General features: G+C 38.9%; 1 protein-coding gene across 1 annotated transcript; it reads right to left on the reverse strand.

The window, feature by feature from the left end:
• Window positions 1-9,435: 9,435 nt before the first annotated feature.
• On the reverse strand, window positions 9,436-13,550 carry LOC137130274 (sulfotransferase 2B1-like). The gene is made up of 7 exons (XM_067510187.1): window positions 13,372-13,550; window positions 12,990-13,234; window positions 11,157-11,365; window positions 10,933-11,059; window positions 10,676-10,770; window positions 10,246-10,426; window positions 9,436-10,052 (listed from the first exon to the last, which is right to left on the reverse strand). Exons 2-7 carry the CDS (start codon window positions 13,123-13,125, stop codon window positions 9,937-9,939), a joined length of 864 nt encoding a protein of 287 aa, XP_067366288.1. The 5' UTR covers window positions 13,126-13,234; window positions 13,372-13,550; the 3' UTR covers window positions 9,436-9,936.
• Window positions 13,551-13,686: the final 136 nt, after the last annotated feature.

The raw sequence follows: 13,686 nt of genomic DNA on the forward strand, positions 1-13,686 counted from the left end.
GTGAATTGATTCATGTCAAACCCTGCATGAGGCTGTGGGTGCAGTGATATTCTTGTGAAATTTCTGTTAAGGATGTTTTATTTCAAACACTTGAAATACACAACTTATTTACCGGATAATTGACACTGCTAAACATTGCGCACTGGAGTCTAGAATTGCAGAAAACAAATTATATTTTACTAATACATGTTTATCCAGCAGGGCAGCAAGGTATTGGAGTGGTTAGTGCTGCTTGCTAACAGGTTTCCTCCAGGTATTCCGGTTTCCTCCTGCAGTCCAACGACATGCATGTTCGGTTAATTGTTGACTCTAAATTGCTCGTAGGTGTGAACACTTGTGTGTTCATCTGTGTAGCCCTAAAAAGACTGGTGACTTGTCCAGGGTGTACCTCGTCTCTCGCCCTATGGCAGCTGGGATAGGCTCCACCTCCCCGTGACCCTAAAAAGAATAAATGGTTACAGATAATGGATGTACATTTGCATAAAATAAATCATGCAAGTCCACATACCTAGGACATGAGACTCCAGTTTACATCTGGACCAAAACACAGCCTTACCCCTTAACAAACTTTTAAAAGCAACCCGACTGGTTTTCGTCTGTCAGCAAGCCCCGGTTGAAAATGTGGAATGGCACGTTTAAAGCAAGTGATGTAATGAAAGGTTGGGTTGATGGTGAAAGCCTTCACTTAAAGATGACTAATCTAAGAAATACATTACTCACAAAAAGTTCGGGATATTCGACTTTCAGAAAAGATTGCAGAGATTTCAGAATGCACCTAAAATGCACTATAACCTTTACAGGTGAACTTAATTTGACCTTTTATAAATGTTTGAATGCAAATGTACAATGTTCAATGTTTCAGTACTTATTGTCTAACATGCTGTTCTCTAACAAGGTGATCAAGCACAAAAATCACAGCGTGATTCATGGATCAGACATGACACCATAGACAAAACTGTCATTCTCCACATTTCCATTTTGCAAAGGGATCATTATAACTTGTATTATATGTGCATTATATGAGTACCCCTAGGGTAGAGGTTCAGTGTTGGGTAAACTGGCACGTAACCTCCTCAAGCAGCATTACTACAGGTCATTATGGTGTATCTTATCTCACCCGCTTGTGTTGACTGAGGCTTTTTCTTTTGTTGAACTGTTGCCTTGGGGAGTTGATGAAGGGAAAAGGGAAACATAAACATATACAGTAAAATGCACAGTAAAAATGCTGCATATAGTGGCCAATAAACAAAATTTGAGGAACACGTTTGTGCATCGTTCTGTATATATATATATATATATATATATATATATATATATATATATATATATATATATATATATATATGTGTGTGTGTGTGTGTATGTTTATGTATATATGTATGTATGTATGTGTATATAAATATTCTCCCTTGTCATACTGGCCATACATTCAAAGTAAGACATAGGGAGAAGGGGGGAACCATGAGAAAAGGTGGAATCTAAACTGAATATAAATAAAATGTATTAATATAGGACTTTGAGTAATAGGATTTGAGTAACTCACAAAGCTGAAGGCAGATTTTAGGTTTGGCTGAAGTTTGAAATGTATTCTGCACAGACTCTGGTTTCTGCACTGCAATCCAGTAAAATCTCAACAATGGAGTAATTTAAACTAAAACTATTGATGCAGGAAAGTCCATTACAGTGGCAGAATGATATGAGACTGGAAAAATGTTGATGTTGTAAAAAAAAATCTAAACTATTAACTTATACAAAAAAATTAAAAGAAGGGATGTGACACAGTGATGAATGTGCAAATGGTCTTAATGTACAGTCACTTAGACTCAGCTACATTCTGGTCTCCAAGGCATATTACATATTATTACTAGCTTTTTCAGTCAGTCTCTAAAGATTTAACATAACCTACGAGTCCTGCCGGATGTTGATATAAATGCTATGTAAATATAATCACAGTCGACCCTGAACGCTACGAGCTTGATGTGCCTGCCAGTCTGACTCTGTGACCTGGAGCTACTTAAACGTATGTGACTTTGTTGTGTCTGAGTCCCATTTAGTGACTTCTGCTGTTTATTTTGTCAAGTCTTTTTTGGACCACATCCTCTTATGCTATACAGTGCTACATATAGCGTCATCCCTGTTGCCCCCCACCCCCCACCCCCACCCCCACCCCTCTAACCCACTCCTACAGGCTTGTGTCATGCATACAAGAAGAGAGACATGCTACTGAAATAATAGAGAGAAGTGTCAACTGCACCCAGGAGCTACGCTGCAGACGGCACATAGATGGGATGTTAGGTCAGTTTTGTTGTCTAAAATTCATGTTCAGTTAATGAGAGAACAGTCTGCTGGCTTACTAATTTCGAGGTAGCTGTACTTTTTTTTATGGATAACTATGATTCAGATGACCACAGACTGAGAATCAGTCACTGAAATTAGAAATAAAGAAAAATAACCAGCAGAACAAAAACTTTATTTATTGATGCTATCAACAGGCAAGGCGAGAATAAATACATCTGAAGATTGAATCATGTCAACTGGTCCTTTTTCTTCTTGGTTAGAAACTTTTCGCTATACATCCAAGCAGCTTCTTCAGTGTACACTATTTCCTGGCTCCCTCAAGTCTAATTTCTAGTTAATATACACACCAGGTGACTAATAGGGATGTTCTCCCAGCTGATGTGCCAGGGGTCTCTCTGTCCCTATACCGCTTATCCTACTCCTCTCTCCAAGGCTCTCTGTCTCTCTGTAGCTATACGTGACCAGTCCAGGGTATGTCATGGCCAGTGGAGGCTGCCATACCATTAGATAACATTAACTAGCTTCCTGCCATTACTGCTAATTGCCCCACAGCCGAGACCTGTGTTAACACCCTGGGTGGGCTGTGACAGAGTGTGTGTGTGTGTGCTTGTGTGTGTTTGGGAAATTCATATGTTATTCATATGTCGCCAAATACAACCTACCTGTTTCTGTTTATTAATGCCACTGTCCTGGGCAATCATTTTGTTAGTATGTTGTTTGTTTGAAGTATTGTTAAAAAAAACTATTTAAAAATGGAGGAAGAAAAGGTTTAATTTAGACTGCAGTGAGATGGTTGGTAGAGATAGCATGCAGCCAGACAGAATGTATATATTGTCTATGTTTATCACAAGGCAGAGAGGAAAAGTCCATAATCAAAACTGGCTAAACATCTTTGGGCCGGATGACATACAGTAAAATGTAGAAAATCAGTTGCATTCTAGTAAAGGATGAACACAAACTTATGGAAAGATCTCTTATAAATGGTAAATGGTCTGCACTTCTCATTTACCTATTCACATACCAATAGTAGCAGGTGCCATGCAAGGTACTCAGCTCACCCACAAGGAGCAACTTGGGGTACAGTGTCTCGCCTTCAAAGTTTATACAAGAGGAGGAGGGGGATCGAAATGCCATCCCCAGGATTGGTGGGCAACTTCTCTTACTCCTCAGCTACAGTTCTGTAGTGCACAATAGTACATAGTATATAAACATGCTGGTGCCTAAGCAACTTTGCTGTGCCAATCAGAAAGCGAGAAGAGGATGTTTAGATGCTGCAATGTATGTTATAATTGGTCAATCTGCAGATTCTTGGCTATACGAGACTGGTGATAGCTGGCCACGAGCTTTATGTTTCTAACAGAGACATAACGTATACATGACTTAGCTATTTAAATGATACAGAATCACAGTAGATGAGCTAGTCAGACTCAACGAGTGCACTGGTGAGCTTATTTCAGTACCTTTAGGTTGTGTGTGTGTGTTCTGTAACTGAAAACGCAAATAGCTTTATAACTGAGAGAAACATTTTCACTTACTAGGAAAAACACATCATATTAGTAAAGAGTGAGTGGCTAAAAAAACAACAGGGAGACTGTATAAATACATCCGGTGGACGATGTTAGATTTCAGCTGTGAGCGAATTTTATAAACTTTTAACCACTCCAGACTATTCCAAACATTGCAACTGATCAAACACATTTGTTTGTGCTTGACTGAAGCTTCATCTGATAAAGTCAGTGTCGCTTTGGGCAGAGGAAGTCAACAGACCTAAGATGACTCGGCTGACTGAGTGTACAAAGTTTAAAAAGATTACATGATCTTCACAGGGATTATTGGCTATCTGGAACAAATGTGTACGTCCACAGTAAGCTGATGAGAAGAGGGCATCAAAGCAGGCTGGCATCCTGTGGGCAGCCCAGGGCAGGACCAGTGGGCACAAGGCGGCAGCGAGGTGGGTGTCCAAGAGCAGGCACCATATTGTCTGCCCACATAGACAGACACACACTCCCAGGACCTCCCATGGGTGCAAAAGGCCACCATGTAATTGAAGTGTCAGAAGCCAGGGGATGGAGAGATGGGAGTGACACACAAACAAGTACTCAGAGGGGTTATGCTACAGCACCAGCGAAATTACACTACCTAATGTTGCATTTATAATATTATGTACAATGTTAAACTAGATCAGAAACAATGGATAATAGATGGCCATTAACTTTTGTCAGTCACTTTGTGGCTTTAGCAACCGCTGAAATGTAGTGTTTCAAGATTTAGATGTTTCTCTGGGACGCTTTTTGTCCTCCGCTTTTGATGACATGCGCATGATTTGTAGGGTTAGTGGTAAATGCCCTGATTGCAAAAAACATCCCATACTGTGTCTTTATTGGACCTAAAGGGAACATCTGGAAATGTTTTTGCACATTTGGCAAATGTGCTAAAAATACAAAGAACAGTAAAGAAACACAGAAAGAAGCATGCACAAGATAAGCTCCACCATTTTAACCTTCTTTCACAATAACAAAGGGAAAAAAATCCCAGCAGGTAAAACCCCATAGACTAAAGGCCTAGTAAAGTAATTAAAACTGGCTATAAAAAGGATGATCTGAAGCAGTCTGAATATCATCAGGCTTCCTGATAACAAATTTCCTATAGATGTCAAAAACTGACCCAAGATCCCACTAGAAGTTTTACTGTACACTTTGACATAAGTGGTGAGTCAAATTTAATGAGGGCTGAAGTAATGCAAAACGATAGAGTCATCATGGCTCCACCAAAATTAAAACAGTTGAGAATAAAAACCGCATAAGTGATACAAAACTTTGTATAATAATTGTCCCAAGGTCAATTACTTTAAAAAAGCATGCAAACCAACTGCCTTGAAAAAAGAATAAAGGTTAATTGGATCAGGAATTTTATTTCTACCTGCAAATGCTCATTAAGTGTATCACACTTACAATTAAGTTTACACAAGAGAAACAGTGTACAGTAGTTAGAAATTTATTTTAGGTGTACTTGTAATTTGGTATGGAGTACTCAGAATTATTATTTAAAAATCATTTCAAGTTGAGTGTACTGTGTGTTGTCTTCAAACAACACACTTATTTAAGTTGTAACGACTAACAAATTACTGCCTCCCACTGGTTAAGTAGTCTCATTGGCTAATTTGTTGCTATAGTACTTAATTGATTTAGGTTACCTTTACTCAAAAACAATGAGTAAAGGGGTTTGTTCACCCTGCTATTACCTATAACTTGATGAAAACTAATAAAAACTGCATATTGGTAATAACTGCGTTAAGTTAACTAAAAAAGTTAGGATTTTGCAATCTATCATTTATTGTCTCTGTCATGATCTGGCTGTCACATTCACTTCCTCACTTCACTTGTCTTGGACTTTTATTTTGTACCCCTTTCCACTACTTCCTGTCCCCGGTTCACTTCTCCAGCTTTATCACTCATCACCGTTCACAATTGTTTTCACCTGTTCCCCTGCCTTTTTAAACTCAGCGCTCACCTCTGTTCCCTGTCAGATCATTGTCTTTGTTTGCCTCTGTCATCCATGCAGCACACTGTCTTTGGGTTTACCTGACTCCTGGTTCTTGGACTCTGTTTTCTGTTCCTTTTTGTTTATTGGTATTATTAGATTATTAGATAGATGGATGTTTAGCTTTTCCAGTTTCCCGTTATCTTTGTTTTAGTTCCCATTAGATAACTCCTTCCCTCCTTGGTTTATTTGCCTTTGTTGTTTTAATGTTTAGTTCTCCTATTGAGATTCTTGGGATCTACTCCCCTGGTTTATGTTTAGGTTTCTGTGTTTTTTTTGTTTTTTTTAACAACTTATTTGTTAGTTTTGTTGCCCCTAGTTTTTTGTTACCACCTGTTTAATCTGCGTTTATCTTCCATTCCGCCTTTGAGTTTGTCTATTCAGCCCTCGTTAAATTCCTATGTGCCTTTGAGTTAATTCCTTGTTTCTAGTTTGTGTAGCCGTCCCTCTGGGATTGTGCCAGTTTTTTCCTCCTTTTTTAGGAGTGAGTTTATGTTATTTTTTTTCCTGTCTTTTGTTATAATCATAAATAAAGCTTTTCGAACCATACCCCCCTCCTTGTTGCACTTGGGTCCACCCTAAAAAACAATCCTGACAGTCTCTCAGGAGCATTTAGGATGCTTGTATGATAGATGACAGAGAGGGACCTCCGGGAATCAGCAAACATGTCCATTATTTTGGCAACAATAAAATGAGGCAATGACAGTTGGCACCATGACAAGATTATGTCCTTTTTCCTGCTCCCGTAAATAAACTGAATCACAATATCATCAACAGACTTTAGATTATACACTGTTGCCCATAAAGTTGGAATAAAATATATTTTAACTCAGCATATCAAATTTGTATTTATTGATCAATCTCTTCCAAACATATCACAGTGAAGATTAAACCACTGCCTCTTAACCTTTGCAAAATAGAGGAATGTGTCTGAAAACAAAATTATACAAATTTTATGTACACATTTTTCTGACAGAATCAAACATTTAGTGTACAATATGAAGAATAGAAAATGAGTAACCCTATGGAGAAACCAGAAGGGGAGTGCCTCTTTTATAGATAGATAATAGATACATTCAAATACATGTAATTTCATATCGTATGTCCAAATAGTTCAAGGTCAAGTATTCAGCCACCTGTACAATTAAATCAAGATTAAATAAAGTATCTAGCCCTAAAAGTCTCTAGCTAAAGAACACAAAAACTTCTGGCCTCTGAAGCTCTTTATCACCCACAGTTGTATGTTTGAGTGTCATGCTGCAGAATGAACTTGGGACGGATCACAACCACATGACCTTATTGAGAACTGTAACGGTATTATTTTTATTTTAAGTGTCATGTGTTAGTACAAGTGTTTTTAGGTTTGCCAGTAAAATGACAGCATCATGCAGCAGATTTACTGGTGTCTTTTAAATACTATAAAAAACGTTTTACTATTATGATGAATTTTCTGTGTGTGCCTGTGGATCTTACAGTCTGTATCCCTCAATCAGTTTTTTTTCCCTTTTTCTTGGAGTGAGTGCAGCATTTATGAATGAGAATGTGCTACACTATTGATGGGGAGTCCGGCTCTTTTCAAAGAATCTGCTCTTTTGCCTTGGCTCCCTTAAAAGAGCCAGCTCCAACTGCTCCCAAATAGCTCCTCATTTAGTATCACTCAGAGCCTTATTGCCATAGTCTAATTTAGCAATTATGAATGTTGTTTTGTGTATGTAATTTTTTTATTCAGTGTTTTCATAAAAGCCTTATTTTTGTTTTTATATTACATAAAAAATACACAGGTGCACAAAGTGTCCTTGGGCAAGACACTGAAGCCCAGCCACCACCATCGGTGTGTGAGTCTGTGTGTCAATGAGTGAATGGGATCAATATTGTAAAGTGCTTTGGATAAAAGCGCTATATACGCGACTATTTATTTAATGGTATGTTTGTCCTCGCATGTGATTGGCCGCATGGTGTGTCCATCAAAATAAAGTCCCAACCCTTCGCTGCATGGATTCTCAGCTGAGTGGAGCAGGAGCAGCTGAATATTCTCGTTCGCGAACCTCATGCTGAATGGCTGCCCTCTATTGGTTGACTCTGTGATATTACACTGTACCATTTTTCATTTGGCTCTTTCCTTATGTTAGTCCTGCCAGGACACCAGCTTTTAAAATCTGGTTACTTTTTTGTGTGTGCTCCTTTAGAGGGCATGTCTTTCTGACTCGTTCTGTCTCTTCCCCTGTTTGTGTCTGGTGTGCACAATTACAAACATTTTTGGACGTCTTTGCATTCAGTTTCCTTTTTTATTTTAAACAAAGGTAGAGTACCCCAGAAGTAAGTGGTACCACAACATTTATTTTCTGCCCAAGGGAGGAATAGGTCATCATGTATGAGATTTATTTTGAAACTACCCAGTAAATATTGGACTGTGATTACACGGTAGACACTGTATCACAGCTTCTCTGTCATGTCACAGATTTTATTTATCATATAAAAAATAAAGAATATAGACTTTGACACTATTTTTATTCCCTCAGAGTTTTGCCCTACAAATAGTTCTATCAGCCGGTGCATGTGCTGGCTAGAAATACCTCCTAGTTTGAGCATGTCTGCTGAAACACACACCTATGGTTCTCATATGTAAGCAGTGATGAGAACAATGTAACATAAACGTATATTCTGCAGTGTTTGCAGGCTGTATGAACCATTCATAAGAACCACAAAGTGCTACAGCAGCTGCTTTCCAATAGGCCTACCATTATAATGGACAATAGAGCATTAACATCTATGTGAGGGGACAAACTTGCAGCAATGTTTGTCCGAAAAAAGTGTCTATTAGCCAAATTTAGGATTTGTTGATTTACTTACATTGTCTTACAGTGACACATTTAGGACTAATGACTTTTTCCACCTTTAGGACAACAGACATCAACTGGAGGGAAACCATGGTTCAGGCGGTACAGCGGTCGTCCACCAATCCCCCCAGTTGCTGGTTCAATCCCAAGCTCCTCCGGTCACATGCCACATGTGTCCGTGAACAAGAAACTGAGCCCCAACTTAGTTTCTCCCAGTTGAGCACTGGCCAGCTGCATAGCACCTCCCACGTGTGTGTGTGATTTTGAATGAGAAGTGGTGAACGAGAAGTAGTGTAAAGCGCTTTGAGTTCAACATTCTCAATCCAGTAAACAATGAGGCTTTTGTAAATGCAGCTGCTGTGAATGCAACTTTGTCTGCTTTTTTTATGTAACTTCCTGCTACTACTTTCTGCTGAGGAAATACTGAAGCTACTTCAGTCAAACCACAGAAAAGTTTTACCAAGTAAATCTGACTTGTCTTTTAGCATCAATTTTTATTAAGAACAAAGCAACCATTCAAGTAATGTTAATAGGGATGCTGAATTCAGTCATAGTGATTCAAAAGTGGAAAAACATTTAGTAAGTGTCCCTAAGTTAGTGGTAGAAATGTGTATGCAAGGTTAAAACTGAAAAAAAAGTATAATTGAAACACTTTGAAAGTGAATTTCCCATTAAGACCCAATATTCAAAACAAAGATTACAAATCGTTTACAGCAAAGCAACCGTAAAACACCATATTTCAAATGATTACAGCATGGGGTCTGTTTTACATAACACTTCTTTATTGCATCAGGGTTTGCTTTTACCCCATCTATGTTAATTTCAGAGATAGTAGTTCTTCCCCATACATTAACAAGAAAATGAGCTCTATTTTCAATAACCGTAAAAACCAGATATGACTAAAAAGCTCTGGTAGTAAAGCATCAAGAACAATGAGCTGAAAATAGGTGTAAGGGATCCAAATGATCATCTTTGTAGCAGCATTTCCTTATTGGCAACTTACCATAAATTGCATTCATGTGTTAGTTGTACAAGCTGGATCAATTCACTAATGTAAAAAAGAGTTTTTCATAATATAAAAACTTTCATTGGGGCATTTCACATTTCAGTTGCTAAGATATTGTGCATTACAAAAGTCATGACGTGCTTTTACTTATATGCTTAATATTAAACTGCCAACTTGGCCTGGCCACGTTAGCACCAATTTCTTCATCAGGGACATTTTTCTGCGCTCTCATTCCATCTCTGCTCCAGCTGCTGGTCAATCCAGGCTCCACGGCAGAGAGAAGCTCTCACCCTCCAGCTGTTTGCGAATGACTGATGTGAATCGAGCCAGTTGCTCTGTGTTGAAATGGTTTTTCCAGTCTCCAACCACACCTGACAACCACACACAGACACAAATACAGTCTCATAAAACACCACAAATCTGATCTAAAGACAGTGGCCACAGGGTTTATTAAGCAGCCAAACCGCACCAGTGAAAAACTGTTGGACTTAAAGATAAATCAATTTTGCCTTGTTTAATCCAAAGTTTTTAAGTGAAATGCATGATGGATGCATAAACACTCACCTTTTCTAAAAAAATTTGATTTCTCAGAGTCCATATATTTCTTTGGCACCAAGCTGAAGTTGGACATTTGGTTGGCCTTCATAGATTTAAAGGAGCAATGCTCTGCTATCTTCTGAATTGTCTCTTCACTCAGATTTCTGCCCAGGAAATCTGAAATGTGTCTGAGAGCTTCAGGCAGGTCCTAGAAGAGGAACCAATTACTTTAGTTTTATTTACTATTTAGCTGTTAAGCTAGTGTTTCAAATAAATTAAACTTTCATATTATGCAATTCATATTTTTAAGACATTAAGACACAGACTGACACAGTATCGGGGTGGGGAAATAAATGTAAAATCCTGTCTGACTGGAACAGTAACAGATATACTGGTAGTAAATAAACACACAATCGTAATACACCATTTCTATAAACATGAACAGCTGTTATTTTACCTTAACCATTTCTTCATATGTGATGTACAATATTCTGTCTCCCAGCTTTGCTAGTCTCCAACCCTTCACATGGTCTGTCCATTTTCCAAACAGCACTGCACTCAATACACATATTATTCCACAATAAAAACTACAAATACTTCTGTACTTTGGCAGAAATCAAAGTGATAGCTTTGTCTTTCATGTGCTGTCCGTGGCTCCTTTATTTTTAATCCATATACTTCTCAGACTAAAGTTTTCATGATGTGACCTCTGACCTTTGCCCTCTAAGAATTTCTCCATGAATTCATCGAATGTCCCCGGATCTTCAAGAAATCCAGCCATTCGGTGGAAGTAGTAGGAGGACACCATGACATCCTTGGGGTTTCTCATAATATAGATCACCTATGACAAAGGGACAAGAGAAAATCTAAAAACATTTAGGATGTGTAACTGATGTGTAACTGATGTTAAAACTTTTCTTTTGATCACACCCATTTACCTTGGCTTTGGAGGTGTGTAAAGATGGGGGCATGAGGTAGTAGGGAAAATGTGAAACCAGTGCCCGTGGTGATTTCAGCCGATCAGCAACTTTTGCTAATCTCGTGTTTTCCAGCCAGGGAACCCTGTCCCAATTAGGAATAGTTTGGATGGGCATCAGATCGCCTCCATTCAGCACCAGTGAGAGGATCTCCTGAATCCAGACTGTACCTGCGATTCAGAAGTTATTATTATATTTTCATACACCTTGCATCAACCCAGAGGTTCAAATGACTTCAAACACTGAAATCCTAAGATTTTTCTTTAACATGAAGGATACATAGTTTAACCCACTGTATGCTGGGACGGCCTCCAGTCCCCTGACACTCAGTGGGGATAAGGATGTAAGGATGTATGGAAAGTAAATAAATGAACTGATTCCAAGCAGGCATCACACTCACAAGCCCCGAAAAACATAAATGACTGGAGGTGTTGAGGAAATTAAATTACTTCCCGTGGTAACAGCAGAATCACATGTTTAATACATATGATTCAACAATTTTTTTGTATTCCTGTTCAATTAATCTCTTTCTAGACAATATGTTAACGAGCTTACTTTGTCTGTAGGTAGTGTACAGTGGAGTTTTTACACTAAAAACAGCCAACTGCTGCAACTGGAAACAAAGCTGAACACAGCTACAGAGCTGCACTACCGCAAAAAAAAAAAGTGCTATGAAATGCAGCAAACACAGATTAGACTCTTCCTCGGGTAGCATGATGGTGCACAAACACCTCCTTCTTTTACCGAAAATTATATTTTTTTCAAACCACAGGACTTTAAATGGCCTCATGGTAAATGTACACCTCTTGATATACAAGCTACAACATGCTGCCCTTGTGCATAAAATGGTGAAAAATAAGCAGTACAGAAACTAGCAAAACCTACTACACCAACACTAGTAAAAAATGGATGACCTGTGATAAGAGACAACAAACACATCTGTACCTTCTTAAACAAGATTCTTGGCTTACTCCAAGCCCCCCGCTGTGTGACACACTGACAGTGCCTGAACATAATAGTGCTTAGATCAGGGTTAATCTGCCATTTTACTCGTTGTTCTTCTGTCTAGACAGTTTCTCTTCTTACTTACAGTCAAACAAAAAGAGACTATTTTAATATGGAAGATGCCTATAATTTCAATTACAGTGTCTTTTGGATTAAGCCTGGTCTTAAAGAAAAAGTGTTTTGCATCAACGATTTTGTTTTTTTTATTATGTTTTTATGTATTTATTTTATATACGTAGTAACTTCTTCTACTTCTTCTTCGTCTTGTTCTGTTTACTTTTCTTATTATTGGGGTTCCCAGTGGCTCAAAGTGTTGAGCATTGGGTTGGGATGCAGAAGGCCACAGCATCGAATCCCACCACACCGGGAGGAGGTGCACGGATGTGCCATGTGGATGTAAAGAGAGAGCATCTCACTGAGGACACCATCAGCGATATGCACCTACCAATGCAAACTTCACGGTGTAATGGCAACCGATGATGTCCACTGAATGACATTAGTGGCTGCTTGGTGGTGCACTCACTGGCCTTTTGTGCCGGCGATCTACGTCGCTCGTGCCACGAGTTTGCGTCACAAGAATGTGATGGGATGAATAAAACAAAGTATGTTTTATCAGTACTAACTTAAATGTAAACTGCAAGCACAGTTCAGGCACAGTGTGCAACAGCATTTACAATTTCCTAGCTCATTTTTTTTCTACTGTAACAGTCAAACTACTTGGATGAGAGGGGACCCGAAATCGACCCCTCTGGCCACGTGTGAATCTGTGTCTGTCGTACGAACACTGACCTGATTTCGGGTAAGTTACAGCCAAGACATCATCGTCTTTAAACGAGAATTCCTGTGCAAAGTTCAAGCACTCTTGCGGGTGAGTCTCTCTGGGAATCATAAGTCCATGATAATACATATACATCTCGGAAGACATTATGTCGCTAGTGTTGCCTCAGTACTTTTCTTCCGTGTTTCCCGAAGAAGCGAACGACTACCTCCTGGTGCCCGCAGCTCGAAGCGATTTCACTTGGGGTCCCTGATCCCTGAGCACCAAATCATGATAAAGTTATGTATTTAAAAAACAAACCCTACACACACTGTACAATGAAAATGGGAACACAACATGCTTATAAAAAGCTGATATATTCACCAGAGTAATAGATAACAAAAAATACTATACCTGATTTGGGGTAAGTCACACCAAACACGTCAGTATCTTCCACAGAGAAATGTTGAGCATACTCCAAACTTTCAAGGGTGTGAGCTACTGGGGGGAGAAGAAGACCTGAACGCTCTCGGAGGAAGACAAATGTGTCTGACTGCAGTGGAAGGACGTTTTCTTTTTTAACTGGCAGACCTAATGTTACTCCTCATCCTCAGAGGCCGTCAGGAATTTTCTCTTCTTACGAAACACCCTTCTTTCCTTAGCTCATATTTTTTCTCTTATGATTATGGCAACTTTTGGCCTTCTACATTGTTTCTAAAAGGACACTCA

This window comes from Channa argus, chromosome 7 (genome assembly GCF_033026475.1).
Source record: "Channa argus isolate prfri chromosome 7, Channa argus male v1.0, whole genome shotgun sequence".
In the NCBI taxonomy this organism is placed as follows: Eukaryota; Metazoa; Chordata; class Actinopteri; order Anabantiformes; family Channidae; genus Channa; species Channa argus.